Raw genomic sequence first — 13,445 nt, 5'->3', positions numbered from 1 at the left:
GTGATCAGTGGTGAGGGTCTGGACTGAGGCCCGCTGGGCAGGAGCATCTCTGGCAGAGCCGGCTGTAATGAGAACACACTCACTATATTGTTGTGTGTGTGTGTGGCTGCCAAATGCCTGCCTTTGTTTAGCTGCTGTGTGTGTCTGTGTACAATAATCTACTATATTGTTTGTCTCTGCTTTGAGTTTGTGTTTGGACCTGCGTCTACATGTACTCATACGTGTCATGCATGTGTATGAGTGTGTGTTTGTGTTTGGATCTATATATAAACCAGCAAGGTTTTAATGCTCTTTTCCAGCGCTGGCCGAGCATTACCATCTCATTACACCGGCTCCAGAACCAATCACAGACTCCGTGTGTCTGTCTCCGCTAATCTCTCTCTTTTCTTTTTCCTTTCACTCGTAATCTTTCTCTTTCATTCTCTCAGACAGCTCCCCTCCCCTACCTGCCCACCGTCCACCTTAATCACTTTCTCCTCTCGCATGTACTCTATCTCCTTTGCTCTGCTGTCAATCTCCCCGTTTTTTTTCCTCCCTCCTATCTGTCACACTCCTCCGTGCTCCTTCCTCCTGTCTCCTCTCATTCTCTCAGGTCTCCACCTTGCTGATTGCGCATTGTTTCACGCTGTGCGTTTCTTTTTTTGTCTCCATAGTTAAAGATCTGGACACGGAGAAGTATGTACACTTGGTAAGTATCTCCTCATAGGTAATCAGAATGTTTCTGCAAGTGCGCTAAGTGAGTTTATTTCCAGAGCTTTCCCTGTGTGTGCCGCCTTCAGTCAGCTCGGAGCGGGTCTGACGACAGAGAGAAAGGGGGTGAATGGAGGTGAAAAGGAAAGCTGCTGAGAGGACATGACAGCGCTAATGCCGCTTAAGCTCTTTTATAAACGTCAGCCAAGATATGGGACCTTTGACTTTAGAATAATGAGTTCTTCGGAACGCAATTTGCCGGGTGAATAGTTAGTTTTGCAGGACAGTTTTGTAGCCCCTTTTTGACACACGTAGGTGGATTTTGACTGCTCCTTTCTTCTCCCTACCCCTATTTAGACCTGTATGAGCAAGTCAGATACACGATCCTGTACACAGCAACCGCAGAAAAGCATGAAAATTTCCCAATTCCCATCGCTTCCTCATTTCTGCGTATGATTCAGTGCTTCAAAATACCCTGATGTGGTTTGTGGATCATGTGTCTAATGCAAGGACCAGAAAAATCCCTGAAAACTGAGACAGCACAGACAGTAGAGCATTCATTTAGGTGCTCATGAGGGGGTTTATTATTTCAACTTGTGTGCAGTATGTTGACTCTTTAACTCTTCTTCTCCAGGTCCTACCTCACGATGAGCTAATGGAGAACAAGAGGTCACACAGGCAGAGCCACCGCAAGAAGGTCCTGCCTGAGATCTACCTGACGCGCCTTCTCTCCACAAAGGTGACCACGAGACACAACACGCTCTTTGTTAAAACTACAAAGAGATTTACAGTTGTCTTTCTACTTCTTGTTTCTGTGGACCGTATTAGCCTCAGAGGCCGCAGAGTAAATCCCACATCCCATGAAACCATGTCTCTGCGTATGTATGAACCGCCTTTTTTCTTTCCCCCTCCACAGGGAACTCTTCAGAAGTTCTTGGATGACCTCTTTCAAGCCATCCTCAGCATCCCTCCAGACCGCCCCCCTCTGGCTGTCAAATATTTCTTTGACTTCTTGGAGGAGCAGGCTGAGAAACGGGGAATCACAGACCCAGACACCCTGCACATCTGGAAAACCAACAGGTAGGCAACTAAACTCAGTGATTAAAGCCCCCCTTTTTTCACCTCACTGTGTAAGTGTGAGGCTTTAAAGGCTTATCTTCCTCTCCCTGTGCAGTTTACCTCTGCGTTTCTGGGTGAACATCCTGAAGAATCCTCAGTTTGTGTTTGACATTGATAAGACGGATCACATGGACGCCTGTCTGTCTGTCATCGCCCAGGCCTTCATAGACGCCTGCTCCATTTCTGACCTGCAGCTTGGCAAGGTGAGATGATCTTTTTATCTGTCAATCTCAGTAGTTTTTCAGAAGTCTGAGACGGCGGGGTCCCTGACACAGAATAGAGACCCCTGCGTCCACCAACAACCATGAGCGATAGTCCAAAGTTAGCCGGGTTTTAGCTTAAATTGCTTATAAAGTTGGCGAAATGGCTATACTAAAAGTTTCCTACATAAACTATTAGCAGTTTCTATTACACTGATGTACAGACAGCTGGATTATTCAATGCTTTTCTTATTCAATGGACATTGTTGATAACTATATCACCACTGATATCACCATTGAATAAGAAAGACGATATAGCCTCTGGGGACGGTGAAGATGTCGGGCGTGTCCGGTGTAGCCAGCGATTAGCAATATACGACTTCCAGTCAAGACTTCCTTTTCCGCACGTTGCATTGTTTACAGTCCAATCAGCAACTTGTGTTCTGATCAGAAGTGAAGCGAGGTGAAGCGTGTCAGCGAAATAAATGGCGCCATTTCTTGGTTCATTAAATCCCCCCCTGAAGGAGCGCCCGGCTTACTTCTGCTACCATGAACCAGAAAAGAAAGCATTTTTCTTGTGATTGACTTAATTAACCGCTCTTACCTTCGCCGAAAATTACAACGTCATGATGCAGATTAGTAAAAAGTAAAACTGAAGGTTTGTCAGATCTGTCCTCAGGAGGAGAAGAAAACTACTTGCTCGTTTGTTGAATGCGGTTCGGATTGATCACTCCGATGCATTTAAGGAAGTTGGGAAATCTGAATGCTGAACGGCTTTTGTCTCACAGCGTCAGGCGAATTTGCCTCAAGTTGAATTTTTGATCTAGAACAGATTGTTAGCTGTTAGCATGCAGGTGTCTGTTTATAGAGATTAATAAGAAGCTGAATCGTCATCAGAGGACATTGATGGGAGCCGGGATGTCATTAAGGCGCGTTACGTTCTGCCTGCTTTTTCCTGCATACACTGCAGCCTGCTGATGCGTGATTGGTCAATATTACTACAAACAGAAACCAGAAGACTTTGCTTGCTGTCCCGGAAATCCACGTCCCTGCCTACAGATTCTACATCTTTATGTAGAGTCTGTAAATAGAGATTAGGAAGACTTAATCACACTGAAACCAACAAAATCTGTGTATCACGTCTGTGTGATAAGATTTCAGTACAAGAAGGAGTAAAAATTGCAGTATCTTTGCCTCACATCCTCCCCTCAGCACCCCTCTGAGAGGGATTACTGATTAAATACCTCATTAGAGAAAGCTTTTCTTGGTATCTGTCTATATATCTATCTATCTAGCTATCTATCTGGCCATCTGTCTTTGTATGTATCTATCACACAAACACAATCAAACGGTCACACCTCCCGAGTCCCCCTGTGAACCCTCATCCCTGAGCCTTCAGCCTGTCAGCTCCGTCTACCTCTCCTCATGTTATTTCAGCCCAGTCTGCTGATCCAAGGTCATGAGCACCAGGGATCTCCTTTGGTGCTGTAAGAGAGAGAGTGTGCCTGTGTGTCTGTGTTCAGGCGTTCTTATGTCCGTCTGACTGTCTGTCTCTCTTTTGTGTGTGTGTGTGTGTGTGTGTGGCTGCATGTCAATGTCCTCACTGCTCGCAAATCCGTCTCATCCCTCAGACACCGTGACCCTGAGCACGCTCTGCTTCCTGTCTCACTCTGACCGGCTTCCTCCCCGGAGGGAGCCGAGGACTCATCAAATAATGCTCCTCTTTCACTGAGAAACACTCTGATTTATATACTTCACTTCAGTGCCAAGGAGACAGTGCGGTCAGGGCAGTTTTATTCCCCTGTATATGCAGGCAGTTACCTACCTACTGTATGGATGCAAATAAATACAGAAAACCTCCGGCGATGGGATATTTTTGCACCGTGTGTGTCTGCAGCCTCCTCATTAACATGTCGCATCTGGCTGTGCACGGTTTGTGGAGTCACCCGCTTCAAGGATATGGCCCACGTTTTCTCCTGCAGGTCAAGGAGACTGCCATGACACACCTCTACATTTTGCTTGCGTGTTTACAGTGGCAGTATTTTTTAGCATGCGTATGAGTGTGTGTGCCTGCCTCGGGACAGGGCAGTGAAGGGTACTGGGTCTGGATTAGCAGGAGCAAAGCAGGGATGAGACAGAGGGTTAGGAAAGTAAGCAACTCTTGCTGTTTCCACGAAAACCCCTCTTATCTGGCGAGATGCAGACATAGAAGACCATGGGGTCACAGGGGGGTTACCAGGCAGATGGGCAAGCAGCAGGAAGTGACCTTGTGGACAGGAAGCCAGAGGGTTCCATCTCTGCGACCATGGCCGCAGCCCGTCCCCTCCCCCAGCCTGTTCAGCACACACAAACACGCACACACGCAAACAAACACATATAAGGTGACACAAATAAGTCATGACACATAAAAATATTCAGGTGCTCTGTAAGCACATTCACTGATGCTGAAAGCCGAGGCTGGCCGTCTCTTTTCCCCCGTCTTTTTCCCTGTCCTACTTTCTCCCCTGTCCCTTTCTCTCTCCCACACTCACACACAGACACACCGCTCGCTCGCAACAGTAGTCACCACTAAAACCAGAGTATGCCCACAACCTCTTAGCCCCTCTTCTTTTCTTTCTGCATGAATAAACAGCAGTGCGAGAGCCTGAAGCGACTGTGGAGAGAGTGGCAGAGGTATGAGGGAGTATTGTGGAGACTGGAATGTTCCTCCTCTCGCTCTGGAGTTTGTGAGCGTCCTGTTGTGTGGAAAGGAAACTGCTCCCTCCCCCCATTGTCTCACTTAAGGCTGGTTCAGATTGGACAAATAACGTCCAGTCTATAGAGCGTGGACTTTATCGCATGATTACAAAGTGCACAATAATGTCCAAACCTCTTTTGTAAAAGCTGACGTCCAGAGCCAACCTAGTAATGTAGCCACAGAGGTGCATGTGAGGTCAATGTAAGGCCTCTAAACGCTTCAACCAATCAGAAACTGTTACGTGGCAGTAGGCTGCTAAGCTAGGTAGCTAGTTTCAACATCCAATTTATATGCAGTTTCCAGTTCAACATAGTACGCTGATGTTTAGCATGACGTGATTGGGAAGCTATCCTACCATTTCAACGTAACATGAGCTACATTTAGTCAGCGGCAGCCATCTTTGCTGTTTATGTAAACACCTCATCGCACTTCAACCAGCCCTGTAGCTGTACGCTGCTATGCTAGATGGCTAGCTTCAACATCCAACTCTATGGCTTCTAGTTCAACATAATACACTGACCTTTGACATTATGTAGTTTGGATGCTAGCATCTGAACATTAACTACATTCCAGTTTGTTTTATTTTGAAACAAAAGCAGAATGATTCACGTCAGACGCCGCCATCTTTGTCCTTTATTAAAATGCCTCACCTGGGCTTAAACCGACCCACTACTATATAAATTGTTGGTTGTGATTGGCCTGACCTGAATCAGGTCAGATAGAAATATGTCAGCGAGGGAGGGGTCCAGATGCATCTGCCAGAGCAAATAAAGCATGAGCTCACAGGCTCATCTGGTTCCCAGGATGAATGAGCACAGCCACACTGACAAACTAACACGCTCAAGTCTGAGTTTTTCTGACTGAAATGTCTTCTTTTTTTTTCAGGACTCACCTACCAACAAGCTGCTGTATGCCAAGGAGATCCCCGAGTATAAGAAGAGAGTGCAGTGTTACTACCAGCAGATCCAGGAGATGGCCCCTCTGAGCGAGCAGGAGATGAACGCTCACCTGGCTGAGGAATCACGAGTGAGTGAAGTCTCTGTGTGTGTGTGTGTGTGTGTGTGTGTTAGTCATCTTACAGCGCAAAAGCCTGCGATTACATGGAAGCTTTATTCCTGAATTGAATCTAATATACCTGTCCTCCCTGTAGAAATACAGAAATGATTTCAACACCAACCTGGCCTTGACAGAAATCTACAAATATGCCAAGAGATACAGACACCAGGTAAGAGGAGAGATTCTTACGTTGCTTCTCTGTCTTTGTGAGCTCAGATCAGATGTTACTCGTGTTTAAACCGGCCTCTATAGTTGACCCCTTTTGCCGTTTCTATTTGTACAGACGTGTATCAGAGCGTGACGTATCAGCGTGGCAGATCACGCTGAGGGATGCAGCATAAACAATCTTACTACTTGTCTCTCAATGACCCCGCTGAGTATCAGCAAATAACTGAATAGCGAGCGGGAATCATCAGATAAGAACTATCTTTTTAGCAACAGCCACCATTCACTGTGTCCACACTCCCCTTCAGCCCACATATACCTTTCACTTGAAGCCAGCAACGTGCTGTTTACCCAGCACCCCTATCTGCTTAATGACGCCGTTAAGTTGCTGCTTCATATCTCCTGTTTCTCTTTGAACTAGCCCTCCCCCTGCCCCGGCTGTCCTCCCCCATGTCTCCTCACTGCTGTGACTGTTCTCAGGAGAGGCTTTAGTCAGCGTTGACTGTGCCTTATTGGAGCACCCTCATGATAATGCCGTTTAGCTGCTTTCCTCTGTCATGCTACTGTACTGACGTGGGCCAGGGGCTTAGACTCTGATTCACAGCGCTCCGTGAATGGCCCTCTGATTGCCTATTCTCTCGCCCCAGCTCAGTTTTGCTCTGCCTGGTAGCACACTGCCGCTAAGAGCCTATAAATCCCACTGACGCGGTGACAACTATTGGGCTTGAATAACAGAGCAGATGTGGGTTTTGTAAATATGTGAAGAGCAGCGGCTTTTGTGGTGTGGAGGCATGCGTGAAGGCTGGAGAAGCACTTCACTTGTTCCTCTGCTGCTCTCTCTTTCTCTCGTTCAACTTTCTATGTCCAGGCAGGTGGCTGATAGATGCATGAACGCTCGACAGCCGCTGAAAGTCACCTCTGTTGTGTTTTTATTTCCTCTCCCTTCCCCCGGTCAGGTGGTGAGCGCTCTGGAGTCCAACCCCACGGCACGTCGCACTCAGCTGCACCACAAGTTCGAGCAGGTCATCGCCCTGGTGGAGGACAACATCTATGAGTGCTGCAGTGAAGCCTGAGCCTGCCAGTGTCTTTCTACTCGCCGTCTCTTTCTCCTGCTGACAGCTGCCTTTCTCCTTATTACTTGGGAATGTCGTCCACTGAAGAGTAAGCCTTCATGAGCGTCCTTTATGTGCCAACAGACTAGAAGAAAAAGGGGCAGAGCAACGGACTTAAGCCTGCCTTTAAATCGACATAAATTTGCAAGGTGTTTCTCCTCTGATCTGGGAATGCCGAGCAATCTTCCCAAATATTTCCCCGTGACTCGGACACTCTGGCTCGGCTATGCTTTAGAGGGAAGCTGTAGAAGCTTGGAGATTAAACTTTTCTGGATGTCTTTAAAGTTACTGGAACCTACAGTAAGCCCTGGTGGCAATCTTAACGCACTGAACCCTTTATGCAAAGGGAACGAGCCAATGATGCACTGTACTGTATTATAATGTCCATAGCAATATTTATAGATGTGTTATAATTCTTTTAAAGTGGCCTGTTCATCAGGATGAGTAGGAGGGACAGCGATAAACTCCTCCCATCTCCTAAAGCCTGCGACGCTCTCAGGTGTGACGGGTGAAGATGGGCGACTCGCTCCCATCGGTGCTTTGAACAATAGGACCCACAGTGCTTTGCAGGCTGATGATGGGTTGAGGGGGAGTGGAGGGGAGAATATAAATGATTTGAAATTTATGAAATCAGATGTTATGTGGTTCACTGGGAAGAGCCGCATCAGTATAGAAGTGTTGATCCGTGTGTGTGCTTGTAAACGAATGAATTTCATGTCGGATTCTGACCAATTTAAAAAGAGGGAAATTAACATTTATGAGAAAAAAATGTGAGCTCAATATAACCTGAGGAGAGAGTGTATTTGTGATGCCAAATGACTTGTCAGAGTTTGTGAAATAAATTACAGTATTTAGGATTTTAAATGTGTCCAATCATGACCCTGTTTATTGTACTAACTCTCAGATTGCTTCATTTCTAAACGCATTACAGCATAGCTAAATTTTAACAGCATTTGAAAACCATTAAGATCTGGCCTGCCACCCGCGAGCCCGCAAACAAGCATCTGGAACTTCTCAGAAAGCTTGTAAAAGCTCTCATGAAAAACACAAGAGACGGAAAAGTCTCGCAGACATTTAGCTTTGTTTTTATTGCAGGACACAGAACAACTTCCACAACATGCTAGCCTTTACACAACGCACAAAATAACTTCCCCATTTCCCTTTTGTATACAAACTAACATTCTTACATCCATTCAAACACATAAACATCCTCCACACACACGCACACACACACACATTCACTCTCGTGCAGGGGGCGCCTTCACCCTGCAGAGGCTTTTTTCAGGTCCATCTGTTTACACTCACGTCTCAGCTGAGGCCAAAAGCAAACTAACAACCTCGGCTTTGTCACCACAAAGACGAGAGGAGCGACAGAGAGACCCGAGGAGCCCCGTCTGATACCGTATGAGATTTCTAAACAAATTCATGACTAATTTCACCTAAGGATTCTTCAAATTTGAAGCACATTTTAGGGCTAAGTAGCTGCAACATTTACTTGAACAAGAGTTGATGTGGCTGAATTCACGCAGCGTGGTTTTTAATTAGATTAGATATATTTTTGGGGTAGTTGGAATGTGTTCAGTTGGATCATCATATGCACACCCCCCCCTGGAGCCGGGTTAAACTCTGTGAAGCCAGCTGAACACTTTCCACGATCAAATGGATTGAAAAGACACACGCTGGCTCTTCACTTTATCAGTCTGGTTGTGCCACAGCAGCGAAGACACATGGAGAGGTAAGTCAAGAGGATTGGCCCAAAGAACAGTAGTGCTGCTTGGCGGTGGTGGCTCCCAAGGTGTGCGGGGACAGATGGGACAGTGAGGGTGGGGAGAGGAGGGGGTACAGGTCAAGCAGGGGCCACCTGGCTGGAGGAGACGGATGAAGTCTGAGTTTTGGAGACGGCAGTGACAGCAGCCTCGTCTTCTCCGAATGGGTTTTTTCCGCAGCACACTGTGGTGATCATGCAGTTTCTGAACTGGAGGCCAAAAAGAAAAGGTCAGAAAAACAGTACTGACACACCTTCACTCAGCGGTGGAAGAAGTATTTAGATCCTTTACCTATGATGAAGTACAAATGTCTGTATATGTGTATATACTCCAATTAAAGTAAATGTCCTGCATTCAAAATCCCACTTTCTGCTATTTTTCATAAAGTGTAGGATAACGGTGGACAGGAAGAACAGAAAAAGCACAGATACAGAAAACCGTAACAAAAATATATATAATCACAAGTACATTAAATACAAGTAGGAATAGAAATAAGATGTAGGATAAATCAAAAACTACAAAAAAATGTTCTTAAACTGTCAAAAGTAATGTGTGTTTAACTACTTTAAAGCCCCCTCCAGTGTAAATCAAGTTTAACCTTGTAAACATCTCCATGTGGTGTTCTTCATGTGCTACAAGACATATCAGGGACAACATAAGCAGTCATCTCCGTGGCTGGGCCTGTCTGCTTTTAAACTGCAGTGTACCAAGGACAGGCTGAACAACACATTTCAGATTGGCAGGTTTGTGATGTCACAAACCTAGGAGCCAATCCCGTTAATGGAAGGGGTGATGCCGTGCATATCATAACGTACCAATGGCAACCACTTCAGCGATGTGACGACTGACTACTAATGTTAACGTTACTACTTCTAATTACTACATTTCAAGCTAGCTAAGTTTCAACAAGTTGCCACTAAACGATGACAGAGACGTGTTTTGTTTTCGGCTGTAATTTTTTACGAAAGGAGAAGCTGAACATTCCAGAACCGGTTCGAAATTTGCATAGTGAGATAGCAGATCCAGGAATTTTTAATGAGGGGGAAGGAGGAGATGCCTTGGGGGGATTTTTACAAGGTAATTAAACGTATTTTGCAGAAAAAACAAATTTATTTTTTCAAGCAGAGTAGTTTTATATGTTTAAACATGACTGTATAAACATGACTGCAGCTGGCCTTTAATTTAAATGAGATAGTTTAGGCCACGGGGTAGTCTCATAGGGGTCACAAGGGAGGGTTACTTAGATTATTATTATTGTAATATAAAAGAAGAAAAAATTCTTGCACAAAAATGTGTTTTCATTTTTTTTGACTGATTTCAAATGCCTTTCAAATTTTTGCCTTTTTTTTAAATTGTTTTTTTCCAAGAAAAGAAAAAACAGTATGTGAGAAGCTTAGAGGGACTTGCTCAGCAGGAATTGATAACAACTAAAATATCATCTAAAATGTGACACTGGGCCCCGACACTGCAGTTGGGAGGGGAGCCGCTTATTTAATATTTAAAGCCTTAAAGATAGTTAATAAGCTTATTATACATTTTTAATGTCAAATGTTAGAGAAAATTTTTTGCTTCTTAAATGTAGAAAATTAACAAATACTCAAGTGAAGTACGATAAAAAAATGTATATATGTTTTCAGTTCCTCATAACTACAGCTCTCTTTGTCACATCATATCTTCACCTACCTGTCTGTTTAGCAGAATGTAGATGATGGGGTTGTACAGAGCGGCACTCTTGGCGAAGAAGGCCGGAGCCGTCATGAACACTGGTCCGAACTCAGTCCCCTGATTGATGAAGATGTACCACGCCACGCTGGCGTAGGGCAGCCAGCACACCAGGAAGGAGATCACCATGACGATAACCATACGTGTCACCTCTCTCTCCGCTCGCTGGGTGGTTTCAGACTCCTGCTGCTGGGCTGCAGCCTGAGCACAGACAGAGGCAGGTTATTCAAGGGCCAAACACGAGAAGAAAGTTAAATCTACAGTATGTTAGACGTGTTTTCTCATTCTATTTAATGTTTGTCTGTTATCTGTTACGGTTGTGTTATGGTCATATAGTCTGACTTTATTGAATTACATGCTCACATTTAATTATTTCCTTAGGGTATAAGCTACCACAGGGGATATTAATCTTGTCTTTGTTCATGTTAAATAAAATAAAAAAATGTTTTCCTCAAAGGGCTAAGACTTAACTCTCATTGAATAACCACTTTATGTTCACAACATTAAACCATTTGTAAACTATTTGTAAATATTACACAATGACTTCATTCAATTTCAAATATTTCATATTTTTACTCTTTAGTACCACCCACTGGCAATAATTGGTAATATTGTCAACGCACTTCCTAATTTAACCAGACATCTACGACTGGCTCCCTTTGACATGGTTCTAACTCTTGAGTTTCCTCACTTTATTCTGTAGACTCTTTAACCTAACCTAAGTGTCAAATTTGTTTCTTTTTCTTTGGATTTTCACTTATTTTTGAAGTTGTATCTGTAGTCATCGATCTTTTCTTTGTTTGTTCAGCCATAGTAGATTACCGTTTCCTCGCAATGCTTACAGAAACCGGAAGTGCAGCCGCTTAGCTCCGCCCACACTCTCTGACAGACCAACCACTGCTGGGTGATGGAAAACGCGTCACTAACGGGGCGCCAGTCCACAGACACCCAGTGCATAATAATATATATACTGCAAATGCAAAGGCTTTCATTAGTTGGCTCAGTCACCATTGTGTTACCTCATTCGGATAGATAGTGACTTAAAAGACATTTATTTAAATGAAAAAGGTCGAGATCATACCTTTAAATCAGATTCAAGAAAAAAAACGATTAAAATAAAGATTTTTCCCCTCAGTGTGGCCCTGATACTCTGTCCTACATTTGATTCGTAGTTAATATAGAAATACCAATTATAGCCTCTGAAATTTGGGTTTTCAGTGTTATCCTTTAGCTATTAATGACTGCTAATTCATTATCAATGTTGGTATATTATTATTAATGAGGGCATCACAGTGAGCAGGCAGACTGCCCTCCAGCAGGAGGACCCGAGTATAAGCTGCCATGTTGGCAAAGACCTGCCCTCCTGAAGTGTCCTTGAGCCAGTAAATCCCTCACATCTCCAGAGACTCTGCCCTGTGATGCCTTTCCACCTCCCTGAGGAGAGGAGGCAGGTACACAAAAATAAAGGGAAAAATAAGGTAACGCATCCTTATTATTAATATTGTGTGTGGCAGATATGTTCTTACCGCTCGCACAGTGCAGAGCAGGCGACCGTAGCAGAAGAAAATGATGAAGAGGGGGACACAGAAATGGAGGACAAACATATAGATGACGAATGAGGTGTTGTTGATCTCAGGCTTTGGAGTGTAGTAGTCAATCCCACAGGAGCACTGCATTCCCTCTGGGATGTACCTGCGTCCACACACGTTATAATAATCTATGAAATCCCATCAACACCATCACACTCAGAGTTTGATACAAGATGTTTGTCTTATCTCTAAGGTGCTTTCAAATGATCACAACAATATTTGTTTTGTCATGCAGCTTAGCAAACACAGTCTAGACGCTGAAACACACAGACGTACCGTGACCAGCCTAAAAGAGGGGGGGCCGCACAGGTCAGGGCCATGATCCATGTGAAGGCCAGCCCAGAGATGGCGTTTTTCTCCCCAAAGCGGAAGTTGGTCATTGGCTTGCAGACCACAATGTATCGCTCAATAGCTAAAACCACCAGAGACCACAGAGCGATCTCTCCTGAGACATAAAACAAAGTCGGTGTAACACTTGCAGACAGATGATTTTAAATATTTTCTATTACAAAGATGACACAAAGAACAACATTCATTGTAACCCTAATTAAATTGATAGCATTTAACACAAAAGGTACGATTATTTACCTCCTAATGTGGCGAAGAACCCTTCAATGTTGCAGCCGGTGACCCCTAAGCTGAAGTATCCGTGCAGGGCCGTGTAGAGCGTGACCGTGAAGCCCCCGATGATCATGAAGAGGTCAGCCACGGCCAGGTTGAGCAGCACGTAGTTCAGAGGAGTCCTCAGCTTTTTGTGCTTGAAGGTGACATGCAGGGTGAGGAAGTTGATGGGGAAGGCTGTGATGATGAGGAACAGCATGTATGCAGCCACGAGAGAGTACTTCCAGGGCTCAGCCAGGTAGTACTGAGGGTGCTCAAAGGGGCTGCGAACCACGCCTGTCTTGTTAGACATGGGGACATAAAAGTTGGGTCCTTCTGTGCCATTCATGGCTGCAGCTGCTGATGATCTTTTCTCTGCTTTCTGTGCCTCTTCCCAGAATAAAACACAGTGAGGGAGTCTTGTCGTGCAGCTGGGGTGCAAATAGGATAGAAAGGACGTCTGGAGGGATCTTGTGGTAGTAAGATGTGCTCTGCAGCCCCCTGAAGTGGAGCAGCACCTTTTTAACAGGCCGCCCGGATTAGGGACGTGCATGGAGCAAAGTGTTAGCAGAGATGGAATTAAGACACTCGCGTCTCCCCCTCTCGCACGCATTCACGCGCACACACATAACGCATCACAGAAGAAAACGCCAAAAATAGCTATGCAGTATGTTACGCATTCTCAAGGT

At 44.9% G+C, this 13,445-nt stretch overlaps 2 protein-coding genes across 2 annotated transcripts in view; one reads left to right on the top strand and one right to left on the bottom strand.

The window, feature by feature from the left end:
* plxnd1 (plexin D1) overlaps positions 1–7,943 on the top strand; it is a 66,665-nt gene extending 58,722 nt beyond the window's left edge. Inside the window, exons 30-36 of the mRNA XM_069659928.1 lie at positions 654–688; positions 1,325–1,429; positions 1,607–1,770; positions 1,865–2,012; positions 5,632–5,772; positions 5,897–5,971; positions 6,924–7,943. Coding sequence (XP_069516029.1) covers positions 654–688; positions 1,325–1,429; positions 1,607–1,770; positions 1,865–2,012; positions 5,632–5,772; positions 5,897–5,971; positions 6,924–7,040 — 785 coding nt within the window. The 3' untranslated portion in view covers positions 7,041–7,943. The remainder of the gene's footprint in view (positions 1–653; positions 689–1,324; positions 1,430–1,606; positions 1,771–1,864; positions 2,013–5,631; positions 5,773–5,896; positions 5,972–6,923) is intronic.
* A 982-nt stretch (positions 7,944–8,925) lies between these two features.
* On the bottom strand, positions 8,926–13,105 carry LOC138589808 (rhodopsin-like). Its single transcript, XM_069660264.1, has 5 exons — positions 12,745–13,105; positions 12,433–12,601; positions 12,094–12,259; positions 10,529–10,768; positions 8,926–9,054 (listed from the first exon to the last, which is right to left on the bottom strand). Exons 1-5 carry the CDS (start codon positions 13,103–13,105, stop codon positions 8,926–8,928), a joined length of 1,065 nt encoding a protein of 354 aa, XP_069516365.1.
* Between the last annotated feature and the right edge of the window lie 340 nt (positions 13,106–13,445).

Source organism: Semicossyphus pulcher, unplaced genomic scaffold (assembly GCF_022749685.1).
Source record: "Semicossyphus pulcher isolate SPU_LCO1_2020_fin unplaced genomic scaffold, fSemPul1.0.p SCAF_13, whole genome shotgun sequence".
Classification (NCBI taxonomy): Eukaryota; Metazoa; Chordata; class Actinopteri; order Labriformes; family Labridae; genus Semicossyphus; species Semicossyphus pulcher.
This window is presented reverse-complemented; position numbering and strand designations above follow the sequence as displayed.